Raw genomic sequence first — 15836 nt, forward strand, 5'->3', positions numbered from 1 at the left:
ATATGGAATTATGGGTGGATGGGCTAAAGACATTTCCATAAATTCTCTTAGTTAAGAGGCTTTAATAGAAAATAGAACTAGCAAGTGAGTAACGGAGGTGCCCATGAATCAGCTTGTTGACTCATTCGTGCAACAAATATTTATCAAATAACCATTACATATGAAGTTCAAAGATATATGGAGAACTTATAGTTTAATTAAGAGCTATAGATAAAGAATAAACAACTAAAAGAAGAGCAACCAGTCTGACAAGGGTTGAGATGATTCATGAATTTCAAGGGAGGAAGAGATAAGTCTTAAGGGAGAATCAGCAGTATCAAAGAGGTACTGCAGGAGCCCTTGAATTTGTTAATTAGAAGGATATCTGGGTCCTTGAAAGCTGGAGCGATAGCACAGCGGGTAGGGCGTTCGCCTTACAAGCGGCCAACATGGCCGACCCGAGTTCGATTCCTCCGCCCCTCTCGGAGAGCCTGGCAAGCTACCGAGAGTATTCGATATGCCAGACACAGTAACAACAAAGTCTCCAATGGAGACGTTACTGGGCCCGCTCGAGCAGTCTTACTAGATATAAATATATATATGTATATATATACACATATATATCACTTCTCGGCCTTTTGGCTAAGATCAAATATGTGTATGTATATATATATATATATATCAAATAAATGATTCTGAATTTTCTAATTGTGAAAGAAAAATTAAGCTTGGGGTTTGGAGGATTTGAGGCAGAACTGTTAGGGACCTCAGTGGAGTTCTGTTGGAATATGTCAAGCACTTGCTCTCCTCAACAATTTTCTCTACAAAAAAATTAGACATCCCCACACAACACTCAAAACAACACAGTGAGAGAACGCAAATGCTAATATTAATCATACCTTTTCTCTCTTTTCTTTCCCAGGCTTCACAAGGCTTGCTGCTCAGGCAGTTTCTATTGTAATCAGCAAGTTACCTACGGTGATTGCATGTTTGCCTCCCCCAATTAAATACTTCTTTTTTCTGTCTGAGAGAAAAATGTCAGAAAACTTTGTTGAATTGAAGAAAGCTGGTCTGCTTGTCTGGAACTTGATTGTAATTATATGTCGGATATTTGAGGATGGAAACACAGTGGAATTCTTAACAGGTGCCTTCCTTGACAGATGGAATAAAGAGAAACTCGGTTTAATCTGTGTGTGTTTGGAAAGCATCATGGGAGTGCAGACAAGTAGCCCTAATCAAATGACCCAAAAGGTCATACAGAGCATTGAGCAGCAAAAGCCCAAATGGATTGAATGCCAATTGCTGAAAGCAAGAAAACTGAGCACTGAATGGTAATGTTTTTCTTTCATCAAATACATTCGCAATGACAAAGTCAACAATAAACAACAACAAACTATTGTCTAGTGGGCAGCCATGGTCATTTGTGGGAACTTATGATGCTAATGGGGAATTTGATGAATATAGAGAAGGAAAAATGTTCCATTAAAAGTGGATTGTTAGACTTTCCTTGTCCTATGAAAACTTGAACCCTGCTGATATACTGGAAAACTATACTTGTTTGGTCAACATCTTAAGGTTTCTGATTAAAAGGGTGGTAATTATACCCAGGAGAATTTGGTTTCACTCCTTTTCAATGTGAGAACAGGTATCTAGTAGCTAGCCTGGAGCATTTTGGAAATGGATTGGGCATGGAGATTAAATTAAGAAGGAATTAATGGGTATAAAAAGGCTTTTTATTGCTTTCTGTGTACCTGATTGTCAAAAAGGTACACATTTTTCATCTGGTAATGTAAGAATCCCAGAGGGCAACTGGGGCATATCACACTCAAGCTATAAACACACCCAGCTGTTTCTGTATGAAAATGTCAACCTTCTCAGAGGTTTGTCACCAAGAGCCGGGTGATTTGTGGTACTGCAAAGACTTTTAGGAGTCCCTGATGAATTTAAATATGTATATAGAGTGCTTTTGTCTTAAAATAGTCTCCAGCATAAAAGTGCAAGATATTGATAAAGAAATTGCGGTTCAGATGGTCTGCAGACCACCGTCAGCTCCCCCCCCCACCCCCGCTGCCCTATTACACCACTCATGTGTACTTTTCCCCATTCTTTTAAAATGCATCCATATTGCCAGCAGATACCATTACAACCCTCTGTCTGAAACAGCTAAAAGTTGTTAATTTTCCTGCTCATGGTAGTGATAAAGGGCTCATGCTTTGGAATCAGATAGACAAATACAAATCCCTCGTAAATGAGCTGTCTTATGCATGCTATTACATCTCTCAAAACTTTGTTTTTCAAGATGATACAAAACGGAACAATGAAATAACATTCATAAAGTTCTTAGCATTAAGTTTAGAGCTAGTACATTTTTGTCGTTTATTAACTATTAAAATACATTGCATGCACTGGATAGTGTCATGATAATAAATGCTTTTTGTTGGCATATGTTAGAATATAAGACCTAGTGGTAATCCAAGTGGGAAGAATTAGGTGATTATGATTTTCCTGGTCTTGTCAGACTTACTTCTGGGGGTCCCCTGGGTAGGAATTACAATAGCAGTCAGGCAAATGCTCAGTAACATTGACAGTGACCTTCTTAATCTTTGCATTTGCATTCAATACCAATTTACTGACTTAGATCCAATGACTAAAAGATTAAAGCTAGATGTCATTATCCATGGCAGTGGTTATAACAGAAAAAAAGAGTGACAATAGTGGATCTGATTCTAGTCACAAATTTAAATTTAATGATACTGCTGATTTAGGAATTCCTCTATCAATGAGGTTGGTTTCAGAAATGTCCTAGTATTATATACCTTTAGCCACATACAAGAATTCATAGGTAAAAAATGTTTCCTTAAAAGTTGATTTTAGTTTGTTTTGTGAACTACACCAAGACACCTGGTATCTCCTAGAGTGGGGAGTTGTTTCGCTAATATTGGCTGATTAGGTACCAGTTACAACATGCATGAAAAATCAAGAATTGCTGATTTATAGAAATGCTTTAAAACATGCATGCAAAGACTCTAAATATATATACCATGTAATTTTTTTAACTGGCACCATGCAACATGCCTTTCTCAATTTCTAAAATCGTACCATTACTCAACAATGCAGACTTCAAGTTATTGCATGTATTTGAAAAAGGGTTAAATCTGACCTGTTAACTCACTTTAAGTAGACAGTCCCCTTTAAAATTCGGCCATGATAAGACTGTTTGTATCTGCCTTAAATTTCAAAATGAGTGAGCTTTTGCAAGTGAGCTTCAACACAGATTTCTAACAAATTTATGATAATTTTGTTCATAGAGCTAAAATGTATTTCAAACTATAACGTCTGTATATAGATGAAGGGTTGCCTTGGCTTTGCCATAATTTTTTTAAAGTGTGAGGATGTAAGTATTTAAGTATGTAAGTATTTCTTCTGTTAAGATCAATGAAATCTTAATTCCTCATGAAGATTCTCTGTGAACTGCACAATGTCACTTAGCTGGATTTCTTTCACTTGCATCCAGATTTAACTTTGATTTTATGGAAATTGTGAAAATAACTGCAGTGGAAAGGTGGCAGCTGTAAGCATTGCTTGTCTTGCATTCTGCCTGAAAACATTACTATTCATTAAAATAACCTTCACTTTGTAGTAACACTCAAGCTGTAAACAGTCAACTTAGATTCTAGAGAACACACAACCCCCCAAAAGTAAAGAAATGTCTGTCTTTGCAAAGTAATTTGTCGAGTTGAAGATTATTGTTTTTCATCATGGTGACCCTGGCTTGGCTGGCTGGGTGCATATACAGATTAAGATTAATGCAGTTATTCCTTGGCTAAGGTCTGCCTCTTTCAGGGCACATTCTCCCTAATGACATGATTGATAGGCAGTCCCAAATCCAGAGAGGAACTCATTAATCATAGCATTGACTGAATCCAATCATTTGCTTCACCTGCACAGTGATGGACAGGAAAGGATACAATTCAGGGGCTGACACTGAGATACTCCTTTGTCAGAGGGCCTCAACTTTTTCAATGCCAGCCTCTACAAAACCTAACATGAAATTTTTGCTTGCAACCTGTATGCAGCTTCACAAAAATATTTGCAAACTTCCTTTTATTTTGCAAAAAGTTTTTTTGTGTTTTTTTTAAAATATTATCCAGCTGATAATATCTCTAGGAGTGGAGTTTGTTTTATTTTTTGTAGCAAGACTTATATGACCATACATTTCTGTCTTTCTTTTTTTAATTTTTTTTAGGATGTTTTGAAGTTACATGTGGAAGCAATATAAAAGTTAATGTCCAGCAGCTGGGTATCATTTTGTTCAGCCTTCAGGTCAATGGCACCGACTCTTAGCAGAACTAATTTTATAATCATAGCAAAATCTCAGTAATGAAGTGCAGTAGATAGCTGATTATACCACAGTAAATTTCATTTAGTCTGGGAAATGGGGAAAAACCATGATTTTTCTTAATACTTAGATTGCAGAGCCTGACATTATCCTAATAGCAATTATAGTAAGACAATTATTGTGGAATATATATTTATATATAAAATATAAGTTGAATATCATAGTTCTCATGCACTGATATAAGTTGAGATTTATAAAAAGTTACATGATCTATTATTGCTATGTAAATCATGTTTAATGTTAATAATAAACATGAGTTCTCATAAAAGAAATATTTCACAAATATAACTTGCATAGTCCTGATGTGGTGATAATAGACATTTTTCCTAGAATAATCAGGGTGGTGACTTCCATTAATTACTGTCTTTAAGGAAAAGAAACATGAGACAGGATGCATACTTTTAAAAGGCAGCAAGTCGTAAAATGCCACATTTAGGGGCCAGAGTCTAGTACAGGGATTGAGGCACTTGTCTTGCATCCAACCAGCACTGGTTTGATCCCTGGCCCCACATATGGTCCCCCAAGCACCTTGAGGAGTGACCTCTGACCATCACTGGATATGCCCAACTAAAAAATGCCAATATACAATACCAAGTGGTATAAAGACCCTTAGAGGGTACCTGCCCTGTGCTCAGCAAAGGTGTCCCCTCTGACATTTGAATTCACTTTTATTTTCTTCTAAGGCAGGTTTAGAAGGCACCTACCAAAGACTCAAAACCAAAACTATTTCTAGCATCAAAGATACTCAAAGATTCCTCAAAGAGAAAATACAAATTACTTCTTCCAGGTTCTTAAAAAGGAGTGTTTTGTTTTCATCCCTTGATTATAGCAATTTCAACAATTGCAGTGATGGGAAATGTTTTATAGATGGGAGTATAAATGTAATAAAGAAGTGTTTTCAAAGAGGTGATTCAATTTTTAGAAATGCTTTCAGGTGCTTCGTTCTAAGGTGCTGTTTACGTGCGGAGCAGTGGTTTGGGAAGGCTTACCTATTTGAGCAAAGTCTTTATGGCTGCTTTGAATATGAGATTTACATCCACTCAGTACCTCAATCTCTTTGATTATTTTCCATCTTGACACTTCTTCACCACTGATACTTATGTGCTTTCTTTGTATTTAGTGCATTTATGACAATAGAGAGAAGCACAGCCTCAGAAGAAGGAAATATTGCTTTTGAACTGACTGAGCAGAAAATAAACATGATGGTCCTGGATATCTGCCACAAACCAGGTGGCAGTGAGTACCTGAGGCAAATTTATCACATCATGCGGCTCAATGAGGTAGGGAAAAGGCCTTTTTACCGAGCAATTAGGTGTGTACTGGCCTGAGGCAGCGTCTGCTGGCAGCTAAGGGTTAGTCAAGGAGGTGATAATACTTCTTAAAGTCAATACCAAACTCAATATCACATTATTAATAGAATCTATTCAGCTCAGGCTGTTCTGCATTTGTACAGCAAAAGCATCTCTGAAAACAATGTCGGTTTTATTTATATGGTTTAAACAATAATATGGCTCATAAACTCAAATCCATTCTGAATTGTAGAGATGAAAGGTTTAGTTTGGGGATTGTGTGTTTGTGACCATTAAGTTGATGTTAAAATCTGGTGTTTGTGAAGTGAAGAATTTTCTGCAGAGTGATGTAGGAGCTTCTCCTGGGGATGTCATATTTGCATTGGTGTAACCAGGGATTTCTTACACAGTGAAAAACTTGGGAGGAATCTAGAAAGATATTTCGGAGCCACTAGATTAATACACGAAAATGAACTAATGCATGGATAGTGGGGACCAATGTTGTCCTTCCTGCTGGGTTAAGCCTTCGACCTTTCAGGCAGTTTGGTAAAAAATGTAATGAGCAGGTCATATGCGTTACCTACTGGAAACAATGCAAGTTTGCTAAATTAGTCTGGATTTTATTTGATCATAAGTTTCTGAAATAAAATGTGATACCTAATGTGAATTCGTACTAAACTTATATTTGCAAATACAGGAATGCATTTTTTGAATAGTAAAACATGTATAGTATCAATCATGTGAAGACGTGGTATTTTATCTCAAAGAGGCAGACCTTAAAAACCATATCTTCCAAAGGAAAGCATTCTAGCATAGAATTTTATAGCTCGGTTATAGAAATATTCGCCCTCACAGTTGTTTACAGGAAAGTTATCTTGATGGACTGGAGTATAGATCCTCTGGTTACAGCACACTGGCCATGCACGAGTGAGGCCCCGGGTTCAATCCCTGGCACTGTAGCATTGTATGTAGCACTGTCCTCCCGTTGTTCATCAATTTGCTTGGACACGCACCAGTAACGTCTCCATTGTGAGACTTGTTGTTACTGTTTTTGGCATATTGAATATTCTACAAGGAGTTTGCCAGGCTCTGCCGTGCGGGCAGGATACTCTTGGTAGCTTGCCAGGCTCCTCGAGAGGGGCAGAGGAATCAAACCTGGATTGGCCCCATGCAAGGCAAATGCCCTACCCACTGTGCTATCTCTCCAGCACCAATCCCTGGCGTGACGTAAAATTAATTATCAGAAAAAATTTGAAGTTACCTCAAGTAAATCTTTTGTAGAGCTAGTCAACTAATTAATAAACAGATGATGTAGGGATCATTTAATGATAACTTGTGAAAGATGTAAGGATTTTTAACTTTGAGGAATGGTCTTGTCTCTCAGGTACTTATGTCATTGTTGCAGTAACACAACCCATTCACTCTTGCTGATGATACTTTGTCTAGTTTTTTTTTTGGGGGGGAGGGGGTGGGCTCTATGTAGGAACTTATGACCATGGTGAAGGGAGAGACCTCCACTGGAAAGTTATGGTATTCACTGATTTGTCAACATGGTCACATGTTAAAATTGGTTGAAATAAAAGGTAAAAGGTAAAGGCCCTCCCGTTGATCGTCGATTTGCTCGAGCGGGCCCAGTAACGTCTCCATTGGAGACTTTGTTGTTACTGTGTCTGGCATATCAAATACTCTCGGTAGCTTGCCGGGCTCTCCGAGAGGGGCGGAGGAATCGAACGCGGGTCGGCCATGTTGGCCGCTTGTAAGGCGAACGCCCTACCCGCTGTGCTATCGCTCCAGCCCAATATTTTTAGTGAGAAGCTGATATGTTGCAGTAGGATGGTATTAGGATATTTCTGAGGGCAGTAATGGCCAATACAGATTGCTGAAGTGATAGATGAACCCTCTTTCTCAAAGGTCCATAAACAAACATGATTAATAATCACCAATAGCAAAATCAACAAAAATAAATTGGCTGTTTACTGGTTCTCAGCTACCTGTTATATTCAGGAAATCCAGTGGCTCTTTTTCCTTTGTAGAACTTGTGAAATGCTGAAACCATGGCTCTATACACTGAGATATAAGGAGATGTCTTTGCTAGGGTATCACTGCATTTTGATCATTTAAACTCAAAATTAAGAATTTTATTTATTTCATGAGAATAGATATACTTACCATCATGAAGGTAGTGCCTGGCAGAGCTGTCTAGCTAAGAATTGTGTGTGTGTGTGTGTGTGTGTGTGTGTACTGAGTGACACATGGTATTTAAAGTTAAGAGAGATAATGAAGATGAAGCTACAACCAAAATAAGCTGCAAGACCTTCATTGTGACTTATGAAATAACACAATTAAAGAGTAATTTTGTGATTGATACTAGTTATGGCAACATTTTTTGCTATAAGATATATAGAATTATATTGCTGTATTTGTTCAACTGATGACTAGTGTAAAGTCTATTTTTTTACCATGTCTGATGGGACTTGGGGTCCAGTATGGAGATCCAGGGATGTTGTCTGGGTCAGCCTCACACAAAGCTAGCACCCTGCCCACTGTATCATTGCTCTGGCCCCAGTATGAAGCCTTTAGTACTTTTGGTGTGCTACTACTAAGTGATATTTGACTCTTGAAAATATGTGTTTTAACAGGAAAGATATACTTACATTCAAATTATTTTTTCTCTCCAATTCCTTATTCACTCATTCAACCCATTAAAGTTGTCACTGTCACTGTCCTCCAGTTGTTCATCGATTTGCTCGAGCAGGCCCAGTAACGTCTCCATTGGAGACTTTGTTGTTACTGTGTCTGGCATATCGAATACGTCACGGGGAACTTGCCAGGCTCTGCTGTGCGGGCGAGATACTCTCAGTAGCTTGCCAGGTTCTCGGAGAGGGACGGAGGAATCGAACTCAGGTTAGCCATGTTGGCTGCAAGTAAGGCAAACACCCTACCCTACCTCTGTGCTATAGCTCCAGCCCCCCCAATAAAGTTAGTTGATTGAAATTTGACTTTGTAACTAGAAGACATGGAGATCTCATTTTAAACTATAGGTGAATTTTCAGCTGTGTGAATGGTTAAGTGTTTCTACCTCCCAGGTTGTTCTCAGGTCAATTTTCTTATTAAAAAAGTTGGTAGAGGGACTGGAGTAATAGTATAGCAGGTAGAGCATTTGCCCTGCATGCAGAATTAAACTTTGCAAAGGTCTGTCTTTTACTATTTATAAATTATGGGCCACAATGAGAAAATATAAGAAATGACCTGGAGAGCGATAGTATAGCAGATAGAGCATTTGCCTTGCAGGCATCCATCCTGGGTTCAATGCCCAGGTCCCCATACCATCCTTTGAGTCCCTCCAGGACTTATCCCTAAGCACATTGCCAGGAGTAACCTCTGAGCACCGCTTGGTATGGCACGGAAACCAAAAGATAAAAGGAAAACTTAATATAAATAAAGAAGTGCCTATGGGTACAGGTGTGATGAGTGGAGTAATGGGCATATAACTGAGAGAAAAGTTATGAAAGAAAATGGACTTTAAAGTGTTTGTCTCTGAGGAAGAACGAAGGAAACCCAAGGCTAGAAACTCAACTGGTAGCTGAATAAACTGGCAGATGAGAAAAGATGAGAGAGGAAGAACTGTAGAGTCTAGGTCTCAGCAAGCATGGGGGGTGAGGCCACAAGATGGAGACAGGGGAGGGGCATCCTCCAGTGGAGAGAAAAGGAGAAATATTGGGCAAGAAACGTGCTTTGACACAGTTACATGGGGAGGGTGCTCAAGGAAGGATTTATTTCTTCTGAGGAAATATATGAGATAAGCAGCAAATCCGATAAAGCAATATCACAGAAAAGATGAGGTTTTAGAAAGTAGTGAGTGTATAATGGAGTGTTCATGATTCTCTTAATCAGGGACAAAATGTTACTGGCTTTACAACTTGTAATGGGGAAAATCATCTGTGGAATTTCGGAAACAAAACTAACAACAATAACATACACACACAACAGCCACATAAAAGAAAATTGGTGAGAAAGATTGCAGTTATAATAAAATATGATATAGAGGGGCCAAAGCAATGGTATAGCAGTTAGGGCATTTTCTTGTTTGTGTTGGACCCAGGTGCCATCCCTAGCACCTCCAGGAGTGATCTAAGAGTGCAGAGCCATGAGGAAGTCTGGAGCACTGCCAATTGTGGAAGAAGGAAGGAAGGGAGGGAGGGTTTTTCTATTCAAAACTGTGTAGGCATGAATTATTTTCTGATAGCTTGATCATAATCTAGAAATATTGAGGAAGTGGTGGTGTTGGTAGTGGTGTGTGTGTGTGTGTGTGTGTGTGTGTGTGTGTGTGTGTACATGTATCGCTCAGATGCTGCAGAATTAAACTTTGCAAAGGTTTGTCTTTTACTGTTTCTAAATTATGGGCTACAATGAGCAAGTATAAGGAAAGACTTGGGGAGCGATAGTATAACAGGTAGAGCATTATGCCTTGGATGCGACCGACCTGGGTTCGATTCCTAGCATCCCATATTGTCCCAAGAGTACCACCAGAGTTAATTTCTGAGTGCAGAGCCAGAAGTAACCCCTGAGCATCACAGAATGTGGCCCAAACAACAACAACAAAAAGAAATGACCTGAACTTGGGGGCATTGAAAGGGTGGGTGAAATTGGGGATGTTGCAAGGAGGCGGTTGTCTGGAGCAGACAGAGAGGGGGGAGAGAGGGAGAGAGACAGAGAGACAGAGACAGGGAGGGGAAAAGGGAGGGAAGGAGGGAGAGAAGGAGGGAGAGAGAAGAGGGAGAGGGAATTGGCTAACTGTGGGGCCTACGGGTAGTTTTGCCACTCACCATTGGGAGTCATTTCCCACATGTTCACCACCACATACCTGGGGGTGGCACAGGAAGAAGGAGCATCGACTGGCATCGAGGCAGGTCAGACATTCCTGTGGCTCCTTGGCTTCTTCGTACTGGAATTGCAAACATGAAGCAGGAGTCCAAATCTGACATCCTTAATGGTTTCTTTATAGGGGCTGGAACGATAGCACAGCGGTAGGGCGTTTGCCTTGCACGCAGCCAACATGGCCCACCCGAGTTCGATTCCTCCGCCCCTCTCGGAGAGCCCGGCAGCTACCGAGAGTATCTCGCCCGCACGGCAGTGCCTGGCAAGCTCCCCGAGACGTATTCGATATGCCAGACACAGTAACAACAAAGTCTCCAATGGAGATGTTACTGGGCCCACTCGAGCAAATCGACGAACAACGAGAAGGGCCTTTACCTTTTACCTTAATGGTTTCTTTAGGATCTTAGGATGGGGGTTGTTGCTGTTTGTTTTTGTTTGGGGGCTTCAGCCAGCGATGCTCAGGGCTTACTCCTGGCTCTGTACTAAGCCATCAAGCCTGGCGGTTCTCAGGGGACCACACATATGGAATGCTGGCCATCACATTGTGCTCAGCAGCATGCAAGGCAAGTGCCTCTGGCCCTTGAACCTTGTACTATCTCTACAGCCCCACAATTTTAGGGTTTTAGGGTTTGATATTTGCCTTCCACAAAATGTACTGTGGAAATGCTTCATTTCTGAAGGAAAAAAACACAGTGAAGTGAAACTGGAGGCGCAGCTTCTCACAGGGCTGCACCACTGATCCTGGGAGTACCTCTGACCGTTCACGCACATTTCAGGGCCCTGCATTGAATGCAGCATGGGTGAGCCTTCTAGTTAGCTTGCTTCCTTCCTTCCTTCCTTCCTTCTTTCCTTCCTTCCTTCCTTCCTTCCTTCCTTCCTTTTCTGTTGAATCACCATGAGATACAGTAGATACATGAAGCTAGTAGAATTAAAAAGCTAGTCACAAAGTTACAAAGCTAGTCATGATCTGGTTTCAGTTATAAAATATTCCAACACCCATCCCTCCACCAGTGTCCCAAGTTGTTTCCCTCCTGTCCCTGTATGGCAGGCACTTTGTCTCTTGAGCACATTCTCTCTCTCTCTCTCTCTCTCTCTCTCTCTCTCTCTCTCTCCCCCCCCCCCCGCCCCACCTCTCCTTTTTATGGCTGTGTTTTACAATACTGATACTGAAAGGTTATCAGGAATATCCCTTGCTCCTTCTTTTAACAGGGCAGAGCAATAGCACAGCGGTAGGGCGTTTGCCTTACACACGGCCAACATAGCCGACCCGAGTTCGATTCCTCTGCCACTCTCGGAGAGCCCGGCAAGCTACAGAGAGTATCTCGCCCACAGGGCAATACCTGGCAAGCTCCCCGTGACGTATTCCATATGCCAGACACAGTAACAACAAAGTCTCCAATGGAGACGTTACTGGGCCCGCTCGAGCAAATCGATGATCAACGGGAGGGCCTTTACTTTACTTTACTTTACAAATGAATGTGGTCATTCTATATCTGTCCCTCTCCTTCTGATTCGTTTCAATCAGCATAACACTCTCCATGTCCATCCTATATAGGCAAATTTCATGACTTTATTTTTCCCAACAGCAGCATAGTATTTCATTGTGTAGATGTGCCATAGTTTCTTTATCCATTCATCTCTTCTTGGGCACTCGGGTTGTTTATATGTTCTGGTTATGGTGAATAGTGCTGCAATGGATATTAGGGGTCCAGGTGGTATTTCTGCTGTGTGTTTTTGGGCCCCCAGAAGTTTCCCAGAAGTGATATTGCGGGGTCAAATGGAGCTCAATTGCTAGTTGTTTGAGGAATGCCCTTACTGATTTTGAAAAAGGCTGGACAGCCTGGTCGACAAACAATGAAGGAGAGTCCCTTTCTCCCCACACCCACATCAGCATTGGTTGCTCTTGTTATTTTGGATGTGTGCCAGACTCTGTGGTGTGAGATGATTTCTCATTGTTGTTTTGATTTGCATCTTCCTTATGATTAGTGATGATGAATAATTCTTTTTTAAAAAAAATTGAATCACCTTGAGATACAGTTACAAAGCTTTCATGTTTGAGTGTCAGTCATACAATAATCAAACACCCATCCCTCCATCAGTGCACATTCTCCACCACCAATGTCCCCAGTATATTCATTTTCCTGATGGTTAGCAATGTGGAACATTTTTTCATGTGCCTTTTGGCCACTTGTATTTCTTTTTAGAGGAAACTCTGTTCATTTCATTTCTTCTCCCCATTTTTTGATGGGCTTGGAGGTAGAACAGCATACAATTCTTGTCCAGAGTGATCTATGGTAAATCAACACAATAAAATAACTACACAGCTATTAGGAAAAATGAAGTTATGAAATTTGCTTATAAATGGATGGACATGGAGAGTATCATGCTGAGTGAAATGAGTCAAAAGGAAAGGGACCAGTAGAACGACTGCACTCATTTTTGGGACATAAAGAAACATAGTATGAGAGTAATAATATCTCCCTTCTTAAACTGTGGGTTCCAACACCAGATTGGACTATGTAGCTTAAAATCTTTGCTTACATTTTTTAAATGATTTATTATCAGTAAATGTTTGATTTATTTACTTATTTTACTAACCTATGTATCTAGAGCTGTGAAAGTTTCTCAGTCGAAAAGCAGTCATGTGTGGAAAGAATTTAAGGTCCTAGGAAGAGTATGTGAGAAATTTTCTTAACATGAAGATTCATATTTGATGAAGTTTAAAGTCAGGCCTTTCTAGAGAGCCCTTTTGAAGTGCTTTGGAGTTCTAATATTCTAAGCTTAGTCCTAACCCTCACCTTAAAGAAAGTATTATATGGTGACATACTAAAAGGCAGAGGAATATTTATATATGACTTGAAAAAATAATTTGCTAAGTTGAGAAGTGAGCATTTGATAGTTTATGGGAAAATTTATCATTCCTATCTCTTGTCTTCCAGAAAGCAGCTTTTAAAAATATTTGGAACATTGTATTTATTTATTTGTAGATGGAAAATGACTTTTTTTTTTGACCCAAGCTGCCACCAGCAGTTGGAGGACTAGACTTACATATTTTGAGCTTTGTTTGAACCTTGATTTTTTTTAGTTAACAGTATAAAAAGAGTTCAGAAACTTATGTTATAATTAATTTTACACAAAGGAAGATTGTGTAGAGTGAAATACAAAAGTATTTAGTGCTCTGCTGAGCATGGAGTACATAGCAACTCTACTTAATGAATGAGTAATCTCATACCATGAGTAATCATTCTCTTGAGTTAAGTTTCAGTAACCAGGCACGTGAGCCCATGACAAGATAATGCCTATTCAAAAGATTCTGATATGCCAAACGTATATTCACCATGTAAGGGCTTATTAAATGGTTTTCTAATCCATCCTATATATTAGGAGAAACTGTTTTTGATGGCTTTATTGCAGTACTGATTGCAATAGTCTGCTGTGTTTCTTCTGAAAATGCATTCTATCCTGAGGCAAGTAATACACTTGTAATGTGGCAAATGTGCTGAAAGCGTAGATTTTGATATTGATCAGCTTATTTTTAAAGAGAATATATGCTTCCCACCATCATGACTTGTAATTTTTTTCTTTGAAGGAATATTTGAAAGAACAGCTGTTTTCTATGAATGGTTCAGAGGAAAAGCCATTACCCATTCGCCCTTTAAATACAACCTTGAAGAGCGTGGACGATCAGCCTTCTACCTTTAACCCTTTTCATGTGAACAAGGTGTTTAGTGAAAACATACTGGACCAGGTATGTGGAAATTAAATGGTAAATTTAATATAGGCATGTGGAAATTAAATGGTAAATTTCATTTTGATGTGTGGTTTCCTTTACACAAGAAAGAAACTAATGCTTTGTGTTCGAATATTTATTTGTCAGCTTTGTAGCAAGGAAGCAAAAGACCTTGTTCTTGCATGCTTTGCACAAATTGACTTTGAAAAAGTTATTTTACCTTCATTCTATTTGTCAAATTGATTCATATGTTTGGTCTGTAAAACTTAACTTTTGACCAGGTCAGTTCACTGTGGGCAGAAGGAACATCTGTTGGACTGTGTCTACAGAAGGCCTGAAGCATTTTCCAACCAGGAATTTCTGTCACTCCCACCCTTAATCTCTAAACTCACTGAACACCTTGCAATGTTTATGACTTGATCTAATTATCAGATAAATTATAAAATAGTTTAAGATTAATTGTAGATATAACATGGAACTTCTATTTTAAATCGCACGGAGTGCATCTGCCCCTTTGTAACTCTAAACACATTCTGGAATTTCAAATGAATTTTCCTCTGATACTAAAGTCAGGATTTTTGCAGTCAAGTCAATGTGATAAATACCACACATTTTTTAATGTCAGATTATGCCATTGTTTCAGTTGCATATTTCAGTAGTTACGTTTAAAAGATCATCTTTATGCCAAAGTACTTGAAACCTAAAGTTGCTTGCTTTGGCCAGGTTCATTCTTTAGGGCTTTGCCAAGAAGTCTCTTGACAGAGTATTTGAACTAATAGGGCAGAAGAGAAGAATTGCTTGACCTAGAGCTCTAACGAAAGGAAAAATTAAAACAATGGCCTAATTCGGGATGCAGATAATATTTTTACCATACCTGCTCCAGCTTCAGTGTACATTCATCAATACTGTAGTAGAATAAGACCTTCAAATGCTGACAACCCGGGGCAGCGTTCCCCTGCTCTATGACGGCATTGTAGGGCTCCATTAATCAGCAGGTGACAGGGCATAGTTCTGGTTGGATTTCTAACATCAGCCTGGACTCTTATTATCCAAACTATTTTATTGCAAAGAATATAAGCTTATCTAATACTTTTAAACCAAATACATGGCCTGAGATTGAGTTTACTGGTTGCTTTCCTGTGTTGTATTAGATTGCTCTGGACCATAAATAATCACTGTGGCTGTTCAATTATCCTCACTTCACATCAATAAACAGCACGTTTCATTCTGTTCCGAATTATGAGATTATCTTTTATAGTCATTTTTTTTCTCATTACACTGTTGTAAAATTATCTACTAAATGAGATAAAAAGGATCATTTCTTTATTTTGCAGTATTATTTATTTTACAGTACCTCATAATCTCCACTTTAAAGTCTTTTCTTAACAAACACAATAGTATGAATGTCACACTAGCATTAAGCTGTATTTTATAATTGAGTCAGCTTCGCAGTTTGGTTTTTAAATCAGGCTTTTAGGTGCTTAAAAATTTGTGACAAAGGAAAAAGTTTCCAGTGATTTTAGTTTACTTTTCAAAGAGTCACCCTCTCAGAGAAACTTGT

General features: G+C 39.2%; 1 protein-coding gene across 1 annotated transcript in view; it reads left to right on the plus strand.

Moving 5' to 3' along the window:
• KIAA0825 (KIAA0825 ortholog) overlaps positions 1 to 15836 on the plus strand; it is a 441165-nt gene that overhangs the window by 221135 nt on the left and 204194 nt on the right. The window contains exons 17-19 of the mRNA XM_056112442.1: positions 902 to 1310; positions 5499 to 5658; positions 14135 to 14293. Of these exons, the coding sequence (XP_055968417.1) occupies positions 902 to 1310; positions 5499 to 5658; positions 14135 to 14293 (728 nt within the window). The remainder of the gene's footprint in view (positions 1 to 901; positions 1311 to 5498; positions 5659 to 14134; positions 14294 to 15836) is intronic.

Source organism: Sorex fumeus, unplaced genomic scaffold (genome assembly GCF_029834395.1).
Source record: "Sorex fumeus unplaced genomic scaffold, SorFum_2.1 ptg000018l, whole genome shotgun sequence".
Classification (NCBI taxonomy): domain Eukaryota; kingdom Metazoa; phylum Chordata; class Mammalia; order Eulipotyphla; family Soricidae; genus Sorex; species Sorex fumeus.